Source organism: Pezoporus flaviventris, unplaced genomic scaffold (genome assembly GCF_033815535.1).
Source record: "Pezoporus flaviventris isolate CSIRO_AGI_PZ_B2104156 unplaced genomic scaffold, CSIRO_AGI_Pfla_v1 ptg000078l, whole genome shotgun sequence".
In the NCBI taxonomy this organism is placed as follows: domain Eukaryota; kingdom Metazoa; phylum Chordata; class Aves; order Psittaciformes; family Psittacidae; genus Pezoporus; species Pezoporus flaviventris.
In genome coordinates this window covers 15,402,357-15,415,296 of record NW_026892626.1, presented here as the reverse complement: position 1 = coordinate 15,415,296, position 12,940 = coordinate 15,402,357, and the positions used below count along the sequence as shown (strand labels likewise).

General features: G+C 41.0%; 1 protein-coding gene across 1 annotated transcript in view; it reads right to left on the bottom strand.

Annotated features, from left to right (window-relative positions):
- The window catches only part of SDK1 (sidekick cell adhesion molecule 1), a 418,839-nt gene that overhangs the window by 82,728 nt on the left and 323,171 nt on the right, over positions 1-12,940 (bottom strand). The window contains exons 24-26 of the mRNA XM_061473901.1: positions 5,629-5,738; positions 3,059-3,209; positions 223-460 (exon numbers count right to left, since the gene is read on the bottom strand). Coding sequence (XP_061329885.1) covers positions 223-460; positions 3,059-3,209; positions 5,629-5,738 — 499 coding nt within the window. The remainder of the gene's footprint in view (positions 1-222; positions 461-3,058; positions 3,210-5,628; positions 5,739-12,940) is intronic.

Here is a 12,940-nt window from a genome sequence, read left to right as displayed (position 1 = left end):
AAGCAGGGTAGGAATAAAAGAAATAAATAACACCCTCAAATGTCTATATGTCTTTTTGCCTTCAGTGCAACTAGAGATTGATTCTTTTCCTTTCATTTTAGATTTAATGGATCAACAAGCGAAAAACCCCACCCGAAACCAACCAAACAATCAAGAACAAAAGGACAGAAAACACTGAAGTTCAGATGTGCCCTTCATAGCAGCTACAGTGCTTTGACTTACCAGACTCCCGTGTACGACCTCTCACTACTTCGCTCCATGGTCCTGCCCCAATGGCATTGAAAGCCTGGATCTGCAGTTCATATTCTGTCCACTCCTCCAGATCTTCAATTGTGCACTCTCTTTCCAAGCGGTCATTAATAACCTTCATCAGGGCGGGAGACTGCACATCCACACGCCAGAACTTTATCCTGTACCCCACTGACTCTGGATTGCCATTATACTGTGTGTCAGGGAGGGGCTGGCAAACAACAAAGAAAAGGACAATATTCCTATAGAGACCACACTTCCAGGGCTTTCCAAACTATATACCGAGGCTGCCTGAATTCATATAAGACTATAGGAAAGCCAAAAAGATCAAGAGGTTGATTTTCTGTTTTCTTTATGTTTCATGATCTCCAAATTTCTGTGTTGCTTGAAATTCTCTTTTCAATTTTTTCCTTATTTTTACCAAACACATATGCCATTGCAGTGGGTGTAGCAACAGAGATGATATGAATACAATGTATTTCAGAGCTTTGTGATTAATTATGGAAATGAATGATAAATTGCTGAAGCATGTGACAAATTCATTTATCGTAGAGTTTTTACTGATTCTCTGCCTACTCATTTATCAGCAGAGATTTCTTCTGGTATTCTAAACTCCCCAAGCAATTTCAGAGATTAAAATGTGAAATAATTAGCCTACTTCATGAAGTTTAGAGTTTTTCCCCTGTTAAACTATGTGATGCCATGGATGGCTGAGATTCAGTTCTGTGTCATGGGAAAGGTTTGATACACATTAACATTTCACAGCTTAGAAGACTATCCCGCAGGTAAGCAGGGCTAGAAATGTGACCCTTATCCCATATGAAGACAGGCTGAGGAAGCTGGGGCTGTTCAGCCTGGAGAAGAGAAGGCTGCGTGGAGACCTCATAGCAGCCTTCCAGTATCTGAAAGGAGCCTATAGGGATGCTGGAAAGGGACTCTTCATTAGAGACTGTAGTAATAGGACAAGGGGTAACGGGTTAAAACTTAAACAGGGGAAGTTTAGATTGGATATAAGAAGGAAATTCTTTCCTGCTAGGGTGCTGAGGCACTGGAATGGGTTGCCCAGGGAGGCTGTGAACACTCCATCCCTGGCAGTGTTCAAGACCAGGTTGGACAAGGCCTTGGGTGATATGATTTAGCGTAAGGCGTCCCTGCCCACGGCAGGGGGGTTGGAACTGGATGATCTTAAGGTCCTTTCCAACCCTAACTATTCTATGATTCTATTCTTCACAAAGGAAGGAATTCCCAGCTCCCAGGGGTACACAGATTCACTGGAGGGTCTTGAATAAAAGAAGATATTAAGCACTTTCAAATACTGATATTATTAAGCATAAAAAAGGTGTATGAGGTCATTTTTAGCTGTGGCTGTTGCTCCTCCTGAACACTGCACAGTCTGACTCACGAAAAACAGGCTTCTAGGTAGCACAGAAAGGAAATATAATCCTAAAAATGTTTTGAAGTGTCTTAAAACAACCTTAAGTGAATTTTGATGGGAAATATGTAGGTCTGGATAGTACCAAAGTTTTAATGATGTGGGCATGTTGTTCACACGGTAAAGCCACAAGTGAGTGATGTGGGTCTTCTCCAATGAACTGCAACAGCTTTACTATGGATAGCGAGGTGACACCTTCGAGTTTTCAAGGTTGAGATATAAGTAGAGTGTCCCTCTGAAAAACTGCAATTATTCCTCTCTGACAGGAAAAAAAACCTCTTGTTTTTAAGCCTGATTTTCTTGACTTCCAGCCATGATGAGTTTATGCATGGAAAAGCTAACATTTGGGCAAAAGAAAACCTGTGCTTCATCAACTTCACACTATAGTAACCCCAGTGGAAAATTCTGCCTAACAGGGGAGAAGAAAAACCATTCTGGAGCAGGTTAATTGCCAAGTAAATCCCAGTGCAGCAACTCTGCAGGCAACTGAGACAGTCAAAGGGGGATAACAATATCAGCAATCACTGCAACTTCCCAATTAATCATTTCTTTCTATATTTTATCACATAACTCCACACCTTTTCACATAAATATAATATTCCTACAGGAGTGTAATGTGCTGCCTTGGAACTGTTAGCTCAGTATCTGCAGGATGATTGCCAATGGCTGGTGTGTACCTTCTGTTTTGTACAAACAACTGAGCCCTAGAAAACTGCAAATTGGCTCAAGTGTTATATTCCTGTCCCACACGTTGACCCAGACCGTGCTACTAGACTCTCAAAAGCCAAGGTTTTACACACAGGCATATATTCATAGATTCAGAATGGTTTGAGTTGGAAGAGACCTTAAAGACCATCCAGTTCCAACCCCCTGCCATGGGCAGGGACACCTTCCACTAGAGCAGCTTGCTCCAAGCCCTGTCCAAACACAAACACTGCCAGGGATGGGACAGTCACAGCTTCTCTGGGCACCCTGTGCCAGTGCCTCACCACCCTCATAGTGAAGAGCTTCCAAATGTCTAATCTACATCTCCCCTCTTTCAGTTTGAAACCATTTCCCTTTGTCCTGTCACTACACGCCCTTTAAAACAAAAAATCCCTCTCCAGCTTTCTTGTTGGCCTCTTTAGGTACTGGAAGAGTATATCCTCTGATGAAGTGGCAGAATAGGGGCAGTATGCAATTTCTGTGATTAATAAAGCACTTAAGGTAAGTCTCAGATTTCCGACTATTCTGAAAAGGAAATAATCTTGCTCTTACTCCTTCTGCTGAACACAAGGAAAAGGCATTCTGGAGCACTGGCCTGACCCCTGGGGAAGTGGCCACATCCCAAGCACCAGTCCCTGGCTCCCCTCTGCCCCGTTCCCCTGCCCAGCTCACCACCCATCGCAGCCGGAGGCTGGTCTCGCTGGCTGTGCGCGCGGTGACGCTCCCAGGGGCCACGTCTGGTGGGGCCTGCAGTGTCTGGATGACACGGGAGGGCTGGCTCAGTGGGCTGGGGCCCACCACGTTCACCTGCCTCATCCGGAACCTGGAGCGGAGGAAAGATGCAGTGCACGTTGTAACAGCTCAGTGAATGGTACCTCTCTATCCAGAATCAGAAAAAAAAAAGATGGAAAAGTACAAATTAGGTCTTTCTAAATATTCCACAAAGGTCGTTGCGCACTGGTCCCCTTTGTATTCACTGCTGAATGCTTTATGGTAACTGCTTTCAGATCCTCTCAGGTATTGAAAAAAATGAAAATGAGATTAGCTGGAGGTCTATTAGAAACGTCAGTATTTGTGTGAGAAATTTATGTTAATTATACCAAGCCTGATGAGCTTATGCTAGCGGTAAGTGATTTTCTCTTGCAATGCTTGTACAATACATTCAGAAAGGTATTAAAATATCAAACTTCAGATATTCTCATTCCCTGTCAATATAAAAAATATACTAGTGATAACATTTCCCCTCAATTACTGCTTGAAAGAAGCTGATTTATCCCTGTGCTGCATTTTCATCCTTCCTGCACGGGAAAGATTAAGTTAGTTAATATGGGTATGTGCCTTTAAAAAAATACCCTGTCTGCTTGAAATGATCTTTTCTGCAACAGAAATTCCTACTGGGTCACAAAAGATTTAGGGAAATCTTTTTGTTAGGAAGCACAAAATAATTAAGACGTGCTGTGTATTTCAGATACTCCTATCCATCATAAGCAATGACAGGTATCCAGCACTTGTACATACATATTTAACCTGTTCATACTAAGCACAGCAGTTTGGGACCTAATGACTAAGCTTGGGAAAAGGGTGAGTTAGTCAACATCACAGTGTTTATTTATCTGCTCTGATCTCCCTATAAAATGCATTAAAGGAAACACATTAAAAAATACTGTTTGTTATAGATCACTCTCAAACACTGGCACCATATATAGAAAAGAAGCTGGTTGATAAAGACGTGGTCTGAGAATTAGCGCTCATGATGTATTTGCTCAGTAGGCAATGACTGAAGTTGACCAGAAGACAACAAATCCATTTGGCAACAACTTTCTAGGTTTCAAACTATTATATAAAATTGCCCTACACTGAAAGGAAACAAAATAAGGTCATAGCTGAGGGAAAAAAAAAAAACACAGGAAAATTCAAGGAGCTGATTAATGATGAAAAGAATCAGAGAACTGGAAGTGTGAAAGCTCCCAGCATAACTGAGATCACTCCAGAATTCAATGGATACAAGACAGAAATGGCATTTAGCAGTAAAATAAACCAAGAAATTTAAGAATATAAAAACCCAACCACTCTGAATGCCTCATATACTTCCTCATTATTTTTTTATCCCAAAAACATTTCTCCATCACCTGCTAGATGTGCAAGTCTGGCTTATTTTGCATGGACACTGACTGCTGAATTCTGGTACGACTGCACTTTACTATTCACCTCTGCCTTTTCAGCTTTAAGGATCCACCTTTATGAGAAGAAAATCTTCTCAACCTGAAGATCATTTTTCGAAACCTCTGCACCAGAAATCTCTGCTCACACTCAAAAACTTTCAAAGAGCTTTCAGTAAAATGTTTAGCTCTTGAAGATGGGGTTTAAAACCACTTCAATGGAGAGTCTGTGAGAAATTTAATATTCTATGCTGCTGACAAAGGGAAGAAATTAGTGTACCAGCACTGAATTAGTTGTAAATCATATGAGCTTTACTTGGTTGCACCTAGTACTAGCTCACATCACACTGGCAAGCTAAAAGGCGCTACAACCAGCACAAAATGGGCAAGTTTCTAGTAAGCTGATGTAACACTTGCCTCCTTGCAACCCCAGCCTTCACATTATTTCATGATATTTCATGAAACTATTTCCTGAACGTATTTTCCATTGGGATTAAGTCACTCAAATACTCAAATCTTGTCTATATTAAAGCAACATATCACTTGAATTTAATTGATTTAGAAATCAATCTTGTTTAACTGGGGTGCACCCGTAATGTAAATTCACTTGAATCAGATTAAGCACTGCATATATCTATTTAGCTTAAGTTGGTAAATTCTTATAAACAAAGGTTTCATCTAACTGATGTTATCAAATCAAGCTAAATCAATAAAATGACGTTTAAACCGATGTAAATATGTAATCACAAGTTTGCATCAGTTTAACCACAATTGATTTGTCACTGACGGATGTTATGCTGGTGTGTAACCCCTTAGATGAGGGAAGCCAGAGGATATCAGTTATCCTTAAAAGCATTTCACTGTGCACTTGGATTTCCTTTTAAAGTTATGAAATGTATTGTATGTAAATTGCAATTAACAATATTAAGCGAGTAATTTTAAGTATAAACTATGAAAACAGGAAAGCTTTTCCCTTTTGTTTAGAATATAAACCACAACCAGATGTTTCTGATTAGGAAAGCTGTTCCATGCTGCTATTTACTAATTTTTTTCATGCTGCAGCTAATTACCTGCTGTTCTTACCTGTAATGAGTGTAAGGAGTAAGGTTTGGTACCTCTAGCATCTGAGCATCAGGTTCATTCTCAACCTCACGAAGGCTCACCCACTCTTCTTCATCACCCAGTACACCAACCTGTACATGGAAAGTCAGAAGGAACACAAAGCAGAATAAATACAGATAAATGATTATATATATAATATATATATTATATATATAACCTCTTTTAGAAGGTGTGCCATCAAAGCAGTGGAAGGACAAATGCTTTTAAAGGCATATTATCTAATTAATAGTAATTTTTATATGACAAGGAACTAGCTATTTACAGCCTAATTTCCTTGTACCTGCTGGGACTTCACTGGGATCCTCTGATAAGACCTATTCCAAAAAACCACTGTGGAAGCACTAATACCCTGTTCAATCTCACTGGCACAATACAAAAGTATTGAGTAGTGATATAAGGAAATGAAAAATAGCCTTGCTAATAACTTGCAGGAACTGATGCATACTAACCAAGTCTCAATGGAGGCAAAATGCCACAGAAATGAAGATCGAGAGAGAAGAACAAAGTCAAAGAACAAAAGTGTTTTATCCTTATCTGCTGGTCTGCACTTAGACAAGATTTTTCCATATGCAATCCTTTGTATTAATTAATCACAACATGTTGCCCAACACAGTCCCTCAGCTACGGCAGTGTTAAAAGGGACAAAATGGTGATGAGAATTGGGAGCATTACTTTCCATACAGCTTTCTAGAGGAAAAATGAAGCTGAATTGGGACTTAAAAGGAAGTCAATAAGGCATGATATGAAGATCAGAGTCTGACTCAGGACCCTGGACTATGGCAGCATCAGTAAGCAGGGCTGTGGAGGAGACAGAAGAGATGTGGTAGAGGCTGGGCTTTGGAGATTCATAAATGCTGAAACACAGGGGATCCTCAAAAACACTCACCAACAGAATTCCCTAGCACTATGTACATTTTCTCTGGTGCTTCAACCATAGTACAAAGGGCAGTACCTGTGGTGCAATTCCTTCTCCCTACTCCAGTATCCACAATCATGGACTGAGGGATATCAGAGGGTACATAGACAGCTATTCTCTTTAGCATCTATTTACAGACTTATTATTATCCCTGAAGATGCCTAATCCTTTTTCAACCTAGTGACACTATCTGCTCCCACAGACTGCTGTGGCAACAAATCCAGAAGCTCACAACCCACTGTGTAAAGAGCTATTTCCTTTAATCTTTTTTAAACAGATGCCTTACGAGTTCTGAATACTGGTTACAGCCATAGACGCTGTCAAAGCACTCAATAGCCAACATAGACCAAGTACTTAGAAACAAAAATTAGGTTTCATTCACTCTTTTTATTTTCCCCTTCAGGAGAAGCAGCCTGATTTATTTATAGATGTTTTAGTTCTTTGCTCACCCAGGACTTGATGTGCTACATATTTATGTTTGTGCATGAAGAAATGACACAAGGAAAATTAGGTCAAAGAAATAAGTTCTGCATTGCACTGTGAAAAGAAGCCTCTGTGATCTTCTAGCAAAGGACTGCTTTCATGAAGGGATGTGGTTGCACAGGTCTGGATGGGCCTTTCAGTCTTCTTGGTTACAAAGGACATTGCCACGCACCAAACAACATATAGAATAGATGTGAGTGAAGATTATGAGCCTTTCAAAATCCCCAGTCCCAACTGAACTCCATAAGTTTTAGTAGATTTGAGACAGGTCTGCACGGTGAAACAGAACAGCCCTAAACTGAACCCAGAGAACAGAGAGATGATAAAGAGCATTTTTCAAAACACCCTATCTGAACAAAGAAAGGAAGTGACAGCTGATCTCAGTGAGGGAAACAGAAAACACTTTTTATTGATGGAGTTTTTGATTAATACTTTAAAATGTCTGTAGTAAATGCTTATTTTTGCAAAACTCCTTGCTCTTAACAACATCACCTTGAAGTGCTGCAGTAATTCTATAGCAACAATCCGCAGTGCTTTGGAGGCAGCAAATAATCTCCAGTAGTGAGGTAGCTGTCCTTTTGTATTCTAAGAACAGTAAGAGCTTATTAAAGTATTTCTTGCATAGCAAAAATCAAAAAAAAGAAATGAAAAAAAAAAAAGACTGCAGGTTTCAATTGTCATGCAGCAGCAGGCAGGTCATTAATACCCATTAAGGACCACATGGTGCAGACCCAGAGCCCCACAGGGCTGTGAACAATTGACATCGACTCAAGCTTGAGAGGTGTCCAAACTCCCATCCCACCCTGCCTGCTCTGCAGCTAGACATTTACCAGCTGGCTGCGAAGGTGGAAAGATTAAGGTTTTTTTACTGACTGAGAAGCAGCAAAAGCTGCCATGTGCCCAGGACTATGGCAAACCCCTCAAAAGCTATTCCATGAGAGAGCTTTCTGGTTGTGAATGCTCTAGGAACGATGGGTGCAGCCTACTGAGGAAACGGCAGATGCCAACCACGCCCATCACATTTGGCTGTTCCTAAGCTCTGGTGGCCACCACCTGTACCGGGAGGTGGGAGACCCTGGGGCAAAGCATCAGTGCTGACAGTGCCCATTAACCACTTTCAGACTCATTTTCTGCCAAATCATAGTGATGGAGAGGCAGCAAAACAATCAACCACACGTATAGTTCTGTGACTCAGCAAAAGACCTTAAGAAAAACATACTAGGAACTTGCTTTAGTTAGAATAATACCTTGTAATGTTCCCAGGATCTGGTGCCAGCATTTGGGAAACTAACTCAGCAGGTTAGATCTCATACTGAAATCAGCAGTATCTTTTAAGAGAGTGCCAATTGTGTGGGGAGGATTAAAGGGTGAATGTAGAGCAGCTTGGTGAACAGCCTGGGGACTTATGCATGACCTCTGCCTTGTACAGCCAAGCAAATCCAGGTCAATGTTACTCAAAATCAGTTTAATTTATAGCAATAATCTGAGAAATGAGTCTTAGAAAAGAACTTTCAGTGATGGACTTCCGTATTTTTAACTTCCACGAGATCTATAGTAGATTCCAATTTCAGGCTCTTCAATCAAAAGGAAATTATTTCTGCTGAAACACTCTGATGTCAGATCAGAGGAAACATATCAGTTTCAAGAATCCGAGTACAAAGGGATTCCCATGGGGCAAAAAGAACTATGGGCAGTGGTAAAGATAAAAGAGTCCTCTGAGGGGCAAGAGAGTCCACTGTGAGCTGCTCTGCATAGAATAAAGTCAGAGGCTTCTTCCTTGGAACTGTTTTTTGGATAACACTGTACGCAGACTTCACAAGAGGATCATGTTTGTTGAGAGATGCACATGTGTGCGTTGGTTTTGGAGGCAGATGAGAACACCAACTGCTTTTCTGTTACTCTTGGCATTAAAACTCCTTCAGAAATGTACTCTGCATCTCCACAGTTCTCTGTAGGATAGGGCCACAATCCCCAGGAGGCGCCAGGACTGCCACAATGTAAACACCTATGTCCACTATGACACTTCATATAACTCTTCATAATGATCAGCCACCGCAAGTTAGCACATATCCATTCCCATCTCTCAGGGCATTACATTCAATAAAAGGGCATATTCATTTACTATTACGGAAATGAGGCAGTATAAAACAACCCTGGGAGTGATGGCAGAACCCTTCTCCCTGCATTAGCTTCTCCAAAAAGGAAAACAGTACACATTTTATAAAGCAACTCAATGTTTTCTGATGGAATGCACTAGATGAGCAAAACTGCAGACATGTGACTTAAAAGAAACCCAAAATAATTAGAATTCGGAGTGAAAAATTCATTTGCTATGATATTTTGTACAAGACTGTAATGCTTCCAAAATTTTGACCAGTTATGAAGTACTAACTGCAGGAAAGGAAAACACAGTGTTTCTGTACATTATAGAAGTACCCTGTGTTCTACTATAGTTCAAGATATGTCACAGTTTTCATTTTAGAGGTCCATAACTCACAGTCTGAAGCTACTCTGGGAGAAATCCGGTTCACAGGGTGTCAGCCTGGGTGCCATTTTTTAACTTACAATATCCTTAAATCGATTCAGCCATTTTTGATTTAAAGATTGGCGAAGGCATAAAATTGTCAAGAGTTTCAGACACTTTATTTATCAGGTCCAAAGTAAAACAAGACACAGCAAGAGACATCACCTTGTACAATGGATGAAGCCTGTTCGGGTCACTGACTTAACCCACAAAACCAAATCAATTCATGGTTAAAGTTACAACGTCTTTCCCAGCTCACAGCTTTACAAGCAAATACAGTGATAATACTTTAAAGGTTTTACTATGCTGAAACTCTGCTTCTGCTCACCATGATATTCATACAAAACCTCCCTAAAATCAGCAGAAAGGCTTTAAGCAAAACCACTCCATATTAGTGCATATATTCATGGCTTTATGACTTGCAATAACTCTTCCTAAGAGGCCTTCAGCCATTCCACAGGTCATCTGCTGTCTGCACAGTAGCATTAATCACCAAAACCCACACCAAACTCAGAAGTTAGCCCAGCTTTTCTAATCAGCCACTGGAAAGACCCAAGCTGTGGACTTGTGCCCCCGCCCACCAAGGGGCACTCATGATGTCACTTACGCACTTCTCCTGACAAAACCCCAGGAAAAATCCAGTGTGCAAAGAATAAGCTGAAACTGGATTGCAGCAGACAGAGACTACAAACATGAAACCACATGAACAGCAGCAGGGATTCATAGTCATGCTTGGCTGAAAATTGCCAGAAAAAATATCAGCAATATATAGTCTAACTGCATCTGAGAGTACAAGATGATTGGAAGGATTTACTGGAATTCTTTGGGGATCTACATATTACCCGTGAGTGTCAATGCCACAAGACAGTTGCTGCTGGTCCCTCTGAATAAGTCTCAGCAGAACCTTTATATTACATTACACCCTCCTCTCTTTAAATTATACCGTATGTAATGGAAAAATAATGTTAGAAATCTTCTTTAAATAGCATTCGTACATTTTTTTAGCCCTCTGGAAATCCAGTTTCCTCCACTCCTCTGAGTCTAGATTGAAAGATGGAAAAAAACCCAGCCTAATGTTCAAGAAATCCCTTCAGAAGTACAAAATGCAGCTTCAGTGGAAACACAGACACAGGATTTTTTTAAAGCTTGATACTTCGGTATCTACCAGCCTAAAATCTTAAAGACCTGGTTCTCTCCTCATGCTCACTGACATAATTGAGAATTAGCTCCACAGTGGCCTCTGTGAATTTACACCCCAGCACAAAAAGCAGAAGCCAAGGCCAGATGTACAAAATTTCACGTCATCTGCAATTCCCAGCTGTGTTTTTCATACAAATTGTTCATGAAGTATCAGACTTCAGAAATGGCACTTAGCCAAAATGGAATACTTGAAACATTTTCTACACCTGCCCTTATCTAGGAAGCTTCATGCCATATAAAGGAATAAAGAAAAACATGTCAGTGGCAGGCTGTTTGTGTGTGTGAATATAAAATAGCTGAAATTTGTCTGTAAGGACTTGGACATTCAGAGTAAAGAGTGTATTCCCAGTAGATACGGAAGAGAAGACAGAGTATATAAGGAATGTCCAATGGAAAGCTATCACCTGGCCACACAGTCAGACCCCAGATAAATGCACGACAGTACCAGGTATTTGTTGGTCATGCTTTATATTGAACCCACCAACAGCAGAAGTACAGTGCAGAAGGAACAGACCTGTGTGCGAGATCAATCTAGCTCTCCTTCAGGAGAGGTCATGCTGCACAAGGACTTAGTAAACTGCATCACACTTTTTCGCAATCTATTAGCTGTTTTCAGCTACTGTGCACCTTGTTGCAAGCTTTCAGAAAGGCCAGTGGTCAAAACACTTGTGAATGGTTGGAGATATAGTGCCTGTACCTGCTTGGACAGATTATTTACTCTCTAATTCGACTGATTAATTGCAAAGTAGAACACATAGATTAGTGTTTTAATAGTTAATTGTGATCCTAACACTTGGCAATTTCACCTGTTTTAAAATCATAGTATGCAAAACCACACCTTAAGTGGCTTTTAATTTAACGCTAAGGCATGAAACACAACGCTGCTACTAAAAGCTGTACACAGGCCAGTGAATAAAAGACCCAGCAGGAAAAACATCCTGCCTATATGCTCATGTTCAATGTTCATAGAAAACACTGGGGTGGCTTGGGTATACCTACTGCCCTCCTATCTAATGTGGTCCTGAGGAACAGTTATGGTTGTCTATGGTAAAATAAAAGTGTTGCAACAGTAGACTGCATCCCAGCACAGATTAACTCCTTACAACAAACTACATGAAAGGCAAAAGTGAACACTGTGGTGTGACTTGCAGCTGTTTTGTGAAAGCTTGCATGTCTTTGAAAGGTAGGCAGGGAAACTTGTGAAGTCCAGAAGGCAGGTTCAAGGCAGCTTAGATCAACGTCATTTTTGCCCTCATCTCTGCTCCCACTACCATATTCTCATCTCCTCCCCCTGTAATGGTGCTCTTCTGATCATACACAGCCTGTGCAGAGTTGAACTGTCTGAAACTCATTTGTTCTTGGCTGGATCAAGTTTTGTAGCAGCTCTGGGTATGATCACACCAGAACTGGTGTGTGCAGACGGCAGGAGTAAGAAAGTCATTACAAGAGTGATGAGGATGAGGAGAGAGAATGGGAGCAGAACACCAGAGCTCTGGTTTAGACTGGCTAAGGATGCTGTGAAATGCCACTTGAAGAGAGAGAGAGTTTGAGCGCTGGCAGAAAGGGGCTGTGAACAGAGGATTATATGCAGCTGTCATGCTGGGAACAAGATTTGCTATATCCTTAAGGAGCCACCAATTTACCTGCATATCTGAAAAGATTTTTGTTAATCACGGGAGCAAGATTACTCTTTCTTTTGCTTGCCTAATTGAATCCACTTGGAACAGCATTTCTTGTTATGCCAAAGCCAACGAGGTACAGTGCACAGAAACTTGCAGGGTAGCTGGTGAAAAGAACTGCCCAGGCTCCACAAAGATTTTGCTGTGCTGCTTCCCCAGATGGAGCAAAGACTCCTGGATCCAGGATCTATCAGAACCACTAAGCCCCTGACTTTTCTAGCAACACATGAGATGATGGTGAAGTTTGTGAACAAGATCGCCGTTCCTCCCTGCACACCAAAAATCCTTCAACCCCTATTTGTACCTGGGACGCTTCAAGCATGCAGATGAACTTAATGGGAATTATTATCGCAGTTTTAAAGCATTCATTTCACTTCAGTGGTGCTCTGAAACTCACAGAATTAACAAATTCCTAGCAACAACAATTTATCCATCACAAAAATGCTTCTCAGAATGTGCCAAGCCACCATA